Source organism: Gymnoscopelus microlampas (genome assembly GCF_963454915.1).
Source record: "Gymnoscopelus microlampas genome assembly, chromosome: 22".
Taxonomy (NCBI): domain Eukaryota; kingdom Metazoa; phylum Chordata; class Actinopteri; order Myctophiformes; family Myctophidae; genus Gymnoscopelus; species Gymnoscopelus microlampas.
The window spans coordinates 22980629-22993464 of NC_139959.1; the positions used below are offsets into that span (position 1 = coordinate 22980629).

A 12836-nucleotide genomic window follows, 5' to 3' on the forward strand; every position below is an offset into this window, starting at 1 on the left:
ATTACATACATAATACATATTGTCTCTGTCGGGTGGAAACGTCATATGCATCCAAAATTGTTACTTTTCAGGATTCAAATTCAAAATCAGGAAAAGTAGCTGATCTGCAAGCTCGAGTTGTAGATCTGCTCCTTCTGGTGCTTTTGTGTGACGCTGTAGTATGATCAAGTAGGACGTTAATTTACGAAAAAACACAAAAAGAATATGGAGATAGGAGGTTTCTGCCCGACAGCAATTATATGGCATAGACCAGTGGTGCTTAAGCCTTTTTGGCTTCAATAACCCCTTTCCCTGATTTATGAAAGATTTATGTAAAGCATCCCCTTTACCTAATTACAACGTTTTGCTTAGAAAACCGCAAATGAAAACCGTAGCTAGCACCACCTTTTAAAGAATATATTACATTACAAATAAGAATGAGGAGATTTATGTGACCATAACATTTCAGTAGGTCCAGTTTTGATGTCATTTACGTTCAACATAAAACAGCATTAAGGGCAAATAGGTATTACTTTCTCTTCAACTACGGTTGTGCTAGTCAAGAAAGGCAGGCAGAGACAAGCATGCACACACACACACACACACACACACACACACACACACACACACACACACACACACACACACACACACACACACACACACACACACACACAGACAGCGATACACAGTGGTTATTTCAATTGAATTCCATCTTACTAAGCCCAAAATACCGACCCCACAAAGCCTGCCCTGTGCCCAGAGAGGATTACGTTGTAATGCTCATGTCTGCTCCTCTCAGCCGTTTAGATGCTGACCGAGGCACACTAATTTCACCCAAAAAAAAAAACAAAAAAAGAAAAACCCACAAACACACACAAAAATCCTCAGGCATCAGCAGCATATTAGCGATAGCTCCAGAGAATGCCACAGAAATGGTAAGAGAGTCAGCACACACACAATGAGGTACTGGACCTTTGGCTCAAACTGCATTAGGGGGATGAGAAGTTTTAAAAAGCAAAAGGGATTACAAGCAATTCAGTATAATAACACTACAGTAACAACACCCACTGTAGTCTGTGAAAGAGGTTTAAATGTCGTTGTTAGGTTTTGTCCTGTACCTCCGTAGACAGAAGTTACAGTACACCCCCCCCCCAAATCACAAGAGCCTTATAAGGCGCAATGGTGTTGTTGCACGCCGAGAACGGCTGATAATAGCAGACCTACAAGTTCACCATACATCGCATCTGCTGCGCGTTGCGAGCTTGTAGGTCGCGCAACGTAGTATGAATCAGGCTTTAACCCACTTAAGGCCCGGCATCCGGATTCGGGGGGAAAAACCTTCGCAGAAAATAGCAGATCTACCAGCTCTCAACGCGTCACAACGTGACGCGTTGAGAGCTGGTAGATCTGCTATTTTCCAGCAAAAATATTTAATGTAGAGCGAAAACAGAAGCACTAGTATAAAGCCCTCTATAGCCATATAGGGTTTAAGTGGTTAATGTTCACACACATTCACACTGGTGTAGCCGTAATTAGAGCTTAGTTCCTCTTGTGCAAATTGACTGACATAATTAACCCGAGGAATTACAGAGACACTTGCACGAGACAGAAATCTGAAAGAAAGATGAAGGGAGGTAGACAATGAGTTCCTCTCTTGCGACTGACTCACAATGCGAACGTGGTGCAGATTGACTGACAAAATGAACGCGAGGAATCACAGAGACATTTGCATGACAGAAATCTGAAAGAAAGATGAAGGAAGGTAGACGATGAATGTGCATGAGAGAGAACAGGGAGAATTTGTTCTTGATCATGTTTTTGTTCTTGTTGTTTTTAATCTTGTTTAATATTGTGTTATTTTTCTTTTGTTGATCTCTTTTTTATGTAAAGCTTGTTGGACTGCATATCATATCATGAAAGGTGCTATACAAATAAAGTTTATTATTATTAAGTTTATTATTAATGACATGCTGCGCTGCTTTCATGGCTGTACGTACAGTAAAAACATTAAGTTTGCCTTTGTAACTTTGCGTTTTTTTTGCGGTTTTCAAATATTCTTTGACACAGAATCAAATGTTTTATGGTCATGATTCACCAGGAGCCTGGATGTCTTGGTTCCAGGCTTAAAATAATGAATATTAATATTTTCGGAAATTGCCATAGGCTGAATGAATGGGCTTTCTATCTGTGGAACCAGCGCCGGTAAATGGCCGCCACTGCTATGCTCTATATCGTTATTATTATTAGGGCATGACACATGGTGAAGATTTTCGCTCTGCTTAGCGCACCTTTCAATATTTTTGTTACATAAACTTGTTTTTTCTTGACCACAACTTAAAATAGAATCTAGATAGCATGTTATTTAGACAGATGCTAGGTTCTTGCTTTACCTGTGATCCTAGTTTACTGAGGCACTACACTGTCTCTCTGCATTTAATGTATGCATTTACCTTGCTTATTGTAAGTCACTCTGGTTAAGAGCGTCTGCTAAATCATTGGTTCTCAAACCTTTTAGCTCGAGACCCAATAGAGAAATTTGAATTCTCCCCGGGACCCAAACTAGTGAAAATAGCAGATTTACAAGTTCACGACACGTCACTTCTTGATGCTTGCAGATCGTCTATTTTCACTACTTCTTTAAAGTTGTTCTTTTAGATGTACAGAAATTCTTTGATGTTTTAAAATGTATTTATGACATTTCTTTTGAAATCTCTTTGCTTTTTCTGAAAATGTTTATCTTTTGAAATAGTCTTTTTGTTATTATGTAGTAAATGAGAAAAAAGGGATATACCCATAAAAATGTGTCTGCGACCCACAAATGGGTCCTGACCCAGTGTTTGGGAATCACTGTGCTAAATGCTTAAATTGTAAATTGTTATGCAATATCTCTGAATTGCATAATACATAGCAACTCAAATAACATTGTGACAAAAGCTTCAACCTGCCGTCCCTATTTTTGGCATGACATAGCCAAATAGGCAAAAAAACTAAAAAAGCTAAATGCCTAAATTGTAAATTGCAGTTAACGGCTATGTTATGGCTGTTATGTAGGTTGTGCGTTATGCTTTGCTGTGGGCCGTTTTCCTTGTTCCATTTCCTCTTTTCAACAAAGGCCTTCTCTTTTCCTCACCCAGGCCTGTCGCCTCTGTGCTCGGACTCCTCGTCGGGCTCCGAGGAGGAGGCGGGGCCCGGCGACGACATGTCGGTGGCCGAGCACTGGATGAGCCGCCCCGCCCCCATGGGCCCCGCCCACCTGGGCTCCACCTCCTCCTCCTCGTCGTCCACGCAGAGCGGCGGGAGCGGCAACGCCGGGCGCCTGGCCGACAACCTGGCGCACGCGCACATATCGCACTCGCACCTGGTGCCGCACTCGCACCACCACCTGTCGCACTTTCACCTCAGCCAGGCTCACCACCAGCACAGCCTCCTGTCGCAGTCCCACCACGGTGAGTGATGATGATGAATGCTTCTTTGCATCTTACTGCTTCATGTTTGTTTGTTCTTTATATTTAGGCCTGTCACAATTATTACATAATCGTCTGATTGCAGTTATTTGAGATTATCGCAATTATTTTTGTCATAATCGTTTCCCATGTTGAAAATACATTTTCAAATATTTAAAAAAGCAGAAATAGCAGATCTACAAGCTTGTAGGTCAGCTATTTCTGCTATTTAAAAACAAATTGAAAGTATAATGATTAAATATGTCAGTCATTTATTTGTATATTTAAGTTATTTGTCATACCTGCCCTGTGCGTTTTTCGAATACGTAGCCTAAAAGGCAAACAGAAATTAAATGTTCCAATGTTCAATGCCAAAAACACAATTAAATCATTAATCACAATTAGCTGTATGACAGTTAAGAGTTAACTTAATGTTGTAATCGTGACAGCCCTATCTTCCTTTCTTTCTTTCTTTCTTTCTTTCTTTCTTTCTTTCTTTCTTTCTTTCTCTTTCTTGTTATTACAGTGGCATTATGATAATGTGTGTGTTTTATTTATCTGTTTGCTTATAAGTTAAAGCTGCACTATGTAACTTTTCTCTTCTACCCCGGATTTGAACCTGGTTTCCTGCGCTAGTGCTGACATTTTTACCATTGAACTAATAGAATAGAATTCAACCGGCCTGCTTGCTCAGGTATATTTAATCAAATATCAGTATTTCAAGTGTAGTGGAATTCTTTTAACTTTTTGACAAAATGGGGATCGGCATCTCCCCCAAAAATCTGGCATCGGTCGGGCTCTATATTAAACGTGTATGTGGGCCACCTTGGTGACGCTGCCAGGGGTCATAGACGTAGTCATGGCAACGCGAGTTTGAATTCAGTGCACACAGCTCACCTGGCTGTGTGGCGGGATGTGTCCTCTCTGCACCCTCTTATGTCCTATCTCGCTGGAAAAGCCTAAATCTAGTGGTTCTCAATCTTTCAAGGACCCCCCGCATTAAAAGGTATTTGGTCACGGACCCCCATCTGAAAATATTTTGTGCCAAGGACCCCCCCATACAATATTTGTGTTCACGTTTTTTATAAGATTTTCTTGAAAATGGCAGGTCTCCAAGCTCACAACAACACATCACTATGTGACACGTTGTGAGCTTGGAAATCTGCAGTTTTCAAATAGCCGATGTTGTAGGGTTAAAATAGTTAAAGCAGCACTATGTACCTTTCCTATTGTACCCTGGATTTGAACCTTTGACACAATCTAAATGTCTCAATAGAAGATCAGGGAGACAAAATACAACCACCCCAATTGTATACGTTATTGTTAACATAATCTACCATACAGATTGGACAAAATTACATTTTATTCATTTAAAAAAAACGTACATAGTGAGGCTTTAAACTGATTTTGATGCCCCCCCCCTGGGATCGCCACTTTTGGGAACCACTGGCCTAAACAGAATGTTTGAGAAGAATAACAATACATGTCCCTGCAGGTATAGGCCACCTGTCTCTGAAGAGGAAGGGGGCTCTGAGTGTGGCAGAGAACGGAGGGTCCCTCAGGCGCTCCTGTGAGTTTGGCTCCGACATGCTGTGGCCCCCGCCGTTGGAGTCTGATGGTAGGGAACATGGTTTTCTGAAATGCGGCAATATCTCTGAATTGCATATATACCGTACATAGTATATCACAAATAACATTGTGACAAAAGCTTGTGATGTGGTTATCAGAAAAGGTTAACTATCTTTTATATTACATTGATGGGGAAACAATAATATATTTTTTGTTCAATCTATAAAGGGGAATTAATGAGTATAGGTTTGTTTGATTGATTGAATACTTTATTAGCAGTTTGCAAAAAAAAGCACAGGAAAGTACAGTTCAATAGAAGGTCTGCTAAGAGGATTTTAAACCCAAGAAAGCCTATGGCTTGTTTCCATTGGGGTCATTTGTGCTCAATTCATCGAAACATTAATGACAGACAAATATACACTACTATGCAAAACATCATATAAACAGTTTGAAAACAAAAACAAAAACGGTAGGACCATTTACTTTACCACCGTTTACTTATAATTATTTGTTAAATAGTGCTGACAAGTATGTTTTATGTTTTACTTCATAAACAGCCAATGAAACAAAGTCAGTGGACTTTAGTTCTCTTTTATACTTCACTGGTGAATTGTACACAAACGTCACTTCTGTTACTGTAGGTTTTTTATTTATTCATTTACATGACAAAAACTCATTCACAATTTGCCTTGATTTGGTGTAAGCCAATTCCAAACTGCAGTCCCTATTTTTGGCATAACATAGTCAAACAAAAACTAAAAATTGTCATGAGAAAACATACATTTACATTGCCAAAGCAAAAGTTGAACAAAACAATCTATCAAAACTATGTATGTACAATTAAAAGGGAAAAATAAATGTTTAAACAGAGCTGTGTTACATTGCAACAAAAACTAAACTACCTTACAAAACCATAAGAATTGTGCATTTTCTGTCAGAAATAGTTATACATCCACGTTGGCTTGGGATAAACCTTTGAAACAAATGGCAGCAGTGTTGCATCAATGTTTTGTAGTCACTTGGTTTAAAACCTGTCTCTCTGTCTTCCTACAGAGAATCATTCAGCCCCTCCTGACGTGACTGGCTACTCGTCTGACTCCTCCCACTCCCGCCCGGAGCGCCACCACATGTCCAACATGGGAACTATTGCCAGGAACACGCAGAAGTATGGCAACGCAGAACGCATGGAGACTGGGGACGGTAGGCCCTTAACTCTACTGTGTTTGTGTGTGTGTGCGTGCGCGTGTGTGCATGTGTGTGTGTGTGTGTGTGTGTGTGTGTGTGTGTGTGTGTGTGTGTGTGTGTGTGTGTGTGTGTGTGTGTGTGTGTGTGTGTGTGTGTGTGTGTGTGTGTGTGTGTGTGTGTGCGCGTGCGTGCGTGCGTGCGTGCGTGCGTGCGTGCGTGCGTGCGTGCGTGCGTGCGTGCGTGCGTGCGCGCGTGTGTGCATGCGTGCGTGTGTAACTAAACTTTTCGAATAATTGTAGTGGAGGAAAAGTACAATATTTGCCTCTGAGATGTAGTGCAGTAGAAATAATTCATAAAGTATTGAGAGTAGGAAATACCCCAGTAAAGTAAAAATACCTCAAACGTGTACTTGAGTAAATGGCCTTAGTTACGTTACCACAGCAAGTGTGTGAGCGTGCATGCGTGCAAAAATCTTATCTGCTCCACCCTGTGTATGATTCTGCGTTGGAGATAGAGAAAGAGAAACAATGTGAGTGAACATAATTGGCAAATTCCTTTCTCCTGAGAAAGTTGCTAAACATCAGCTTCTGGAACTCACTGTCTGTGCGCGTGTGTGTGTGTGTGTGTGCACTCCTGCGTGCGTGCGTGCGTGTGTTTTCCAGGTGTGCCAGTCAGCAGTCGTGTGTCTGCAAAGATCCAGCAGCTGGTGAACACCCTGAAGCAGCCTCGCAGACCCCCTCTGAGGGAGTTCTTTGTGGACGACTTTGACGAGCTTCTAGAGGGTTAGACTGAGCTCTCTGTTTGTGTGTCTGTCTGTCTGTGCTGTTAGTCTGCCGGCTCTGGCAGACCAAGTTAGGGATTCAACTATAAATAAATGTTTCGATTAATCGAATTATGGAGAAGCGCATTTTTTTTTAATTAAAAAACATATGTATCGGCCCGGGCACCTAGACTCCAATGTAGCCTGACAGCTTGTTGCGGGTTCGAGTCCCGACCCCGACGGCCTTTGCTGCATATCACTCCCCATCTCTCTCCCCATTTCCTGTCAACCTACTATCCTATCTATAAAGGCATACAAAAGCACAAAAATACATCTTAAAACCCCCCCAAAAAACATATACTGTATCAAGTAATCGATTAACCACTTATGTGTTATTATTAGCTCACAACGTCTAGAAGCTATGCACTCCCTGGTCCTCTTGGTTCGAGGACATAAGTAAAAAAAAAAAAAAGAAGGAAAAAAAAGTTCAATTATAGTGGAGACTGAGACCATTAAGTCTGGAGTACTAGAGCACTATACAGTATCACCAAGTAATCATCCAGCTCAAGTGGCTGCTTGGATGAGGATGAGTGTGATTGACATCAAATTGCACACACCACCACCAGGGGATTGGTAGTAGGAGGATCAGAGGGTTAATGCCATCTTGGAATAACAGCTGCTCCAGGATTGGCTCTCGGACGATTAATATTTCTAACTGGCAACGTTGACAAACTAAATTAATGTAATTTCTGATGAGGCCCAGTAGGGAGTAGGGTCTTGCAGACCCCCCCAAACTTGGACAGATGGTCCGACAGAGTCAGAGGAAGTGATAAAAGCAGTGTATGCATGGATTCAAGTTCTCAGTCACCACAACTGAATTCAGTCATTTGGATTCCATAGAAGCCAGCATGTCTTCTATGGAAGCATGTCGCACAGCGAAAATAGCCGATCTGCAAGCTCTCAATGCGTCTTGTAGATGGGCTATTTTCAGTCATTATTTTAAGATAAGAGCATTTGAAGTGGTCAAACTAACATGTTCAGAAGCATCTTCCATAAAATATTGATAGTCTCGGATATTTCATATAAAAACCATGGTTAAAGCTTCAAATTCAATCTGTGATTTCTTCACCTGGTTGGTAGTATGTAGAACAGCAGGAACAATATTACTAAAACATCATAATGTTACGTATTGTGTTAATTGTCTCCACCAGGCCGAAGGCATGGCTGAGACTATGTTTTGCACCCTGTCCGTCCATCAGTGTGTGTGTGTGTGTGTGGGGGTGTGTGTGTATATGTCCGTCAGCTAATCTCCAGCACTGTTGGCCCGCGATAGCAGCGAAACTGTGCATACACATTCCCTGGATGCCAGAGCAGAACCTCTGCCCCCAATTTTTCAGATCAGCCTGTTATAGCGCCACCAGGAGGCTGATTTTTGTAAAAAAAATGTTTTATATTACTCCTACATATTTTGTCCAAACATCACGCGACACAGTATCTCTATACAGTCATTAAACCAAACGGATCTGTCAGATTTTTCATATTCCATCCTGATTGGCTAAGATCACAAATCGCACATTAGGACTTGGTCATACAAACGTTTTCAGACGTGAGATTTCATTTTGCTTTAATCCATGTGATGTTGATAACCGATGTAACGCTATGTGGGCTCTCCGTCTCCAGTCCAGCAGCCAGATCCCAAGCAGCCGCGGCCGGAGGGGGCAGAGATGCTGCCGGCGCGAGGGGAGGCCCTGGGTGTGGTCACCAACTGGCCGCCGTCCCTGGAGGCGGCTCTGCAGCGCTGGGGGACCATCTCCCCCAAAGCCCCCTGTCTCACCAGCCTGGACACCGCCGGGAAACCCCTCTACGTGCTCACATACGGTAATCATGATACACATTATTTTCCCCCCTGGCTTTTTAATCATTAAGTGAGTGTACTTCCTTATCGATTTTTCTTCATTTCCTTTTTTTATGTTATGCATGTCCTGTGCTCATGTTGGTGCACATGCACATGCATACTTTTAACGTGTATATTTTGACTCAATCTGGGAACCCATTGGGTAAAAAAAAAGGGGGGGGATATTTCTTGTTGTGTTTTTGCCTCTGGGGACACCACCTCCTTTTTTGTGTAGAAACAGGAACTCGGTTTGGCTCTTCCCCTTCCTTAGTCCACTTCCTCTCAGGTGCTTCTGTGATTATTCGTATTAACAGCAACACTACATGTTTAAACGTGCTATACTGTAATTCAAGTTTGATTGATTGATTGATTGATTGATACAGTACATGTTGTAGCTGGATTGGCTCTGTTTATTTACAGATGTAGCCACATTAGCCCCACTGTGGAAGCTGCAGTTTGGTGCAGACACATTTCATTTGCACATAAGTAACCACTACCAGTGGTGGACAGTAACTAAGTACATTTACTTGAGTACTGTGCTTGAGTCCATTTTTGTTTTTTAGTTTTTGCAAGTTGATGACTTTCACTCTGCTACATTTCATACAGAAATATAGTACTTTTTACTCCACTATATTTCTATCCCAAATTCAGAGATGGGAAGTAACGGAGTACAAGTACTTCGTTACTGTAACAAAGTAGTTTTTTTTAAGTATCTGTACTTTACTGAGTACTTATTTTTCAGACTACTTTTTACTTTTATCCGTTACATTTAAACACAAGTATCTGTACTTTCTACTGAGTACATTTTCAAAACAGGCTTGTTACTTTATTTTTAATGTTTAATGCGCGCAGATCAAAGAAACATAACCTACTCTTGTGTACCAGCGCACCAGACCAGCGTACATAGCTCGGTGTGTAACGTTACTACAAATGAGTATAATACTTTCTGTTAGTAGACAAGAAAATAAAACTAAGGAGACCAATTATTACTAGTGGCTCTTATTTTGAAGTCCTTAGAGGAAGTTCCTTTTTGTTGATCACGAGCTGTTAAGACTCAGCTGTGTGTGTGTGTGTGTGTGTGTGTGTGTGTGTGTGTGTGTGTGTGTGTGTGTGTGTGTGTGTGTGTGTGTGTGTGTGTGTGTGTGTGTATACCGGTGAGACAAATTAATATAAACAACAACACGTGGATTAATCGCAGGTTTTGGCCAAAGCATTCAACTGTGACTTAAACATTGTTGTACTGTGGAAGTGCATTAGCCTTGGATCAACACGGTCATCGGTTATAGTCTTGTATCAACGCTAGAAGTGCCTTAAACTCTTTGAACCTCTGCAGCATCATTAGGTAAGTTCATCTTAATAAAACCAAACACAAAGTGTCGATTGATAAATCAAGCACATAACGTGCGAGCGGCATAATGTCAGCCTGAGCATCGCAAAAGCTGTGTGTGTGTGTGTGTGTGTGTGTGTGTGTGTGTGTGTGTGTGTGTGTGTGTGTGTGTGTGTGTGTGTGTGTGTGTGTGTGTGCGCGCGCGACGCGTGCGTTTACTTTTGAAGTAGGCTTGTCTAGGCTCACTTGCTGTGTTTGAATGAAGTACAGTACAGTTGTTAATGCCATCTCTTGGTGTGGTGTGTGTGTGTGTGTGTGTGTGTGTGTGTGTGTGTGTGTGTGTGTGTGTGTGTGTGTGTGTGTGTGTGTGTGTCTTTCTGTCTGTAGTGTGGTAATAGTGTGGCACTATATGGACATCTGGGTACCTCAATGTAAAATTGGCTATTTTGTTCAAACTGTAAAAAAGATAATTGGGGGAAATGGTCTAAAGCAGGGGTCTTCAACGTTTTTCAGGCCAAGGACCCCTTAGCTGAGAGACAGATGAAGCAGGGACCCCTTAGCTGAGAGAGAGATGAAGCAGGGACCCCCTTAGCTGAGAGACAGATGAAGCAGGGACCCCTTAGCTGAGAGAGAGATGAAGCAGGGACCCCCTTAGCTGAGAGAGAGATGAAGCAAAGACCCCTTAGCTGAGAGAGAGATGAAGCAAGGACCCCTTAGCTGAGAGACAGATGAAGCAGGGACCCCTTAGCTGAGAGACAGATGAAGCAGGGACCCCCACTACATATTGTATGAAATTGTGTTGCAGATTAAACTCAATTTCATAGATGGCTTCATAGACTGTCATCAGTGTTGTGTAAATTATTTTTTTGTGTTAATTTCAGACATTTAACCACTTAAAACTTCAATAGGCTACTTAGTACTTGATTTGCTCCTTTCCCCCCTACACCAAACTTCTGCCGAAAATAGCCGATCTACAAGCTCACAACGCCTTGCAGCGAGAGGCGTTGTGAGCTTGTAGATCACACAAAGATTTGGCGGACCCCTATAGTAGCTCTGAGGATCCCCTAGGGGTCCCGGACCCCCTGTTGAAGACCCCTGGTCTAAAGTAAAGTATATATGATTAGAACATGCTTAAACATTCGACAATTAAGGTCTAATATTTCTACAATTGCTACAAATTGCTACAAAACCTGTATATCCAGTCATTTTGGGGCATAAACTAGAAGTTGAAGGATAAATTAAGTCTGATAACCGTGCATGTTCACATCATGTATACTTTACTTTACTTTTTTCATTTTTTCAAATATAAAATGTTTTAATAAGTTGGGCCTGTTTTAAAACGTGTGTTTGGTGGGGATCTTTTAAGTTTAATGCACAGAAACATCCGGTAAAAATAATTTACTTTTACTCAGAAAGTAAATTTCAGAGCCTGTACTTTTTTACTTTTACTCAAGTAATTATTTGAATGAGTACTTCTACTTTTACCAAAGTAGTTTTTTACTCAAGTAATTGTACTTCTACTCGAGTACAGAATGTCTTTTACTTTTCCCATCTCTGCCCAAATTTACAAAAAAAAATTATGAATTAACCACTGAAGCCCTATTTCAAAATAGCCAATCTCATAACGTGTCGCGGCGAGCTTGTAGATCTGCTATTTTCACAATTTCTGACAATTTCTGGACCCTGCTCTTTGTGATTTATACTTTTGAGTATTTACTAGAGTATACTGTGTCCACCACTGTCTGTGTGTAACACAGCTTTGTGGCTGTAGGAATATCTTGTGAATATATAATTAGAATGTGTGCAGGAATATTTTCAACAAAGAGGTTTCACAAAGTCTGAGAAACAGACGGCTACATTTCCTACCTAGTGTAGCACTGAAGATACGAGTTGCACAAGCTGTGAGTTACAAGCATAAATTCTGACCCTGTTTTTACGTCTGAGCTGACTAGCCAATCAGCATGTTGCCCATCCCTGACTACCCAATCGGTGCGTTGCTCACGTTCTTGTGTCTTGCGTCACACACTGCCCATGAAAGAGCCTGATCAGCCTGTCACTGTGCCGGCAGTTGTCAAGTGCAAGGGAGTCACGTCCAGATTTGGGGGGGGGGGAGAGTGATTGTAGGTCTTGTCTGCTGCTGTGGTGGGTCAGATGTATGTCACATGTGACATAAGGTTTTATTTCATGATCAATAAAGATATAAATCAATCAATCAATCAATCAATCAATACGCTTTAAACCATTGAGACCTGAGGCCGCTTCTAAACATTTTCAAAATCCTAAAAAAAAATCGGAAACAAATATAAAAAAAAAGAAAAATCACGATTTTTCAAAAATAGCAGATATACAAGCTCATAGCGCGGCACTCGGTGCCGCGCTATGAGCTTGTATATCTGCTATTTTTGAATAGCCAAAGACATCTAAAGTGACACAGATGCGTTCCAGGTATCAATGGGTTAAGTTGCTAGTCATCACAATGAAAACTCATTTTTCAAGGTTTTAAAGAAAACATACAATGACGTGTTGTGTTTTTCTTTTCTTTTTAAACATTCTTTTTTTTTTTAAATAGACTTTTCAGGCTATTTTGTGCATTTATTGTAAGATGACCGTACCAAATGACCGCACCAACTACTGTACCTTTGCACACAAAGGTATAGGACATTTGTGTCACCCTCA

At 41.3% G+C, this 12836-nt stretch overlaps 1 protein-coding gene across 1 annotated transcript in view; it reads left to right on the forward strand.

Annotated features, from left to right (window-relative positions):
• Window positions 1–12836, forward strand: part of LOC311039258 (disco-interacting protein 2 homolog C-like) — a 93573-nt gene that overhangs the window by 23052 nt on the left and 57685 nt on the right. Inside the window, 5 exon segments of the mRNA XM_084048990.1 lie at window positions 3117–3428; window positions 4921–5043; window positions 6048–6194; window positions 6842–6961; window positions 8620–8817. Of these exon segments, the coding sequence (XP_083905116.1) occupies window positions 3117–3428; window positions 4921–5043; window positions 6048–6194; window positions 6842–6961; window positions 8620–8817 (900 nt within the window).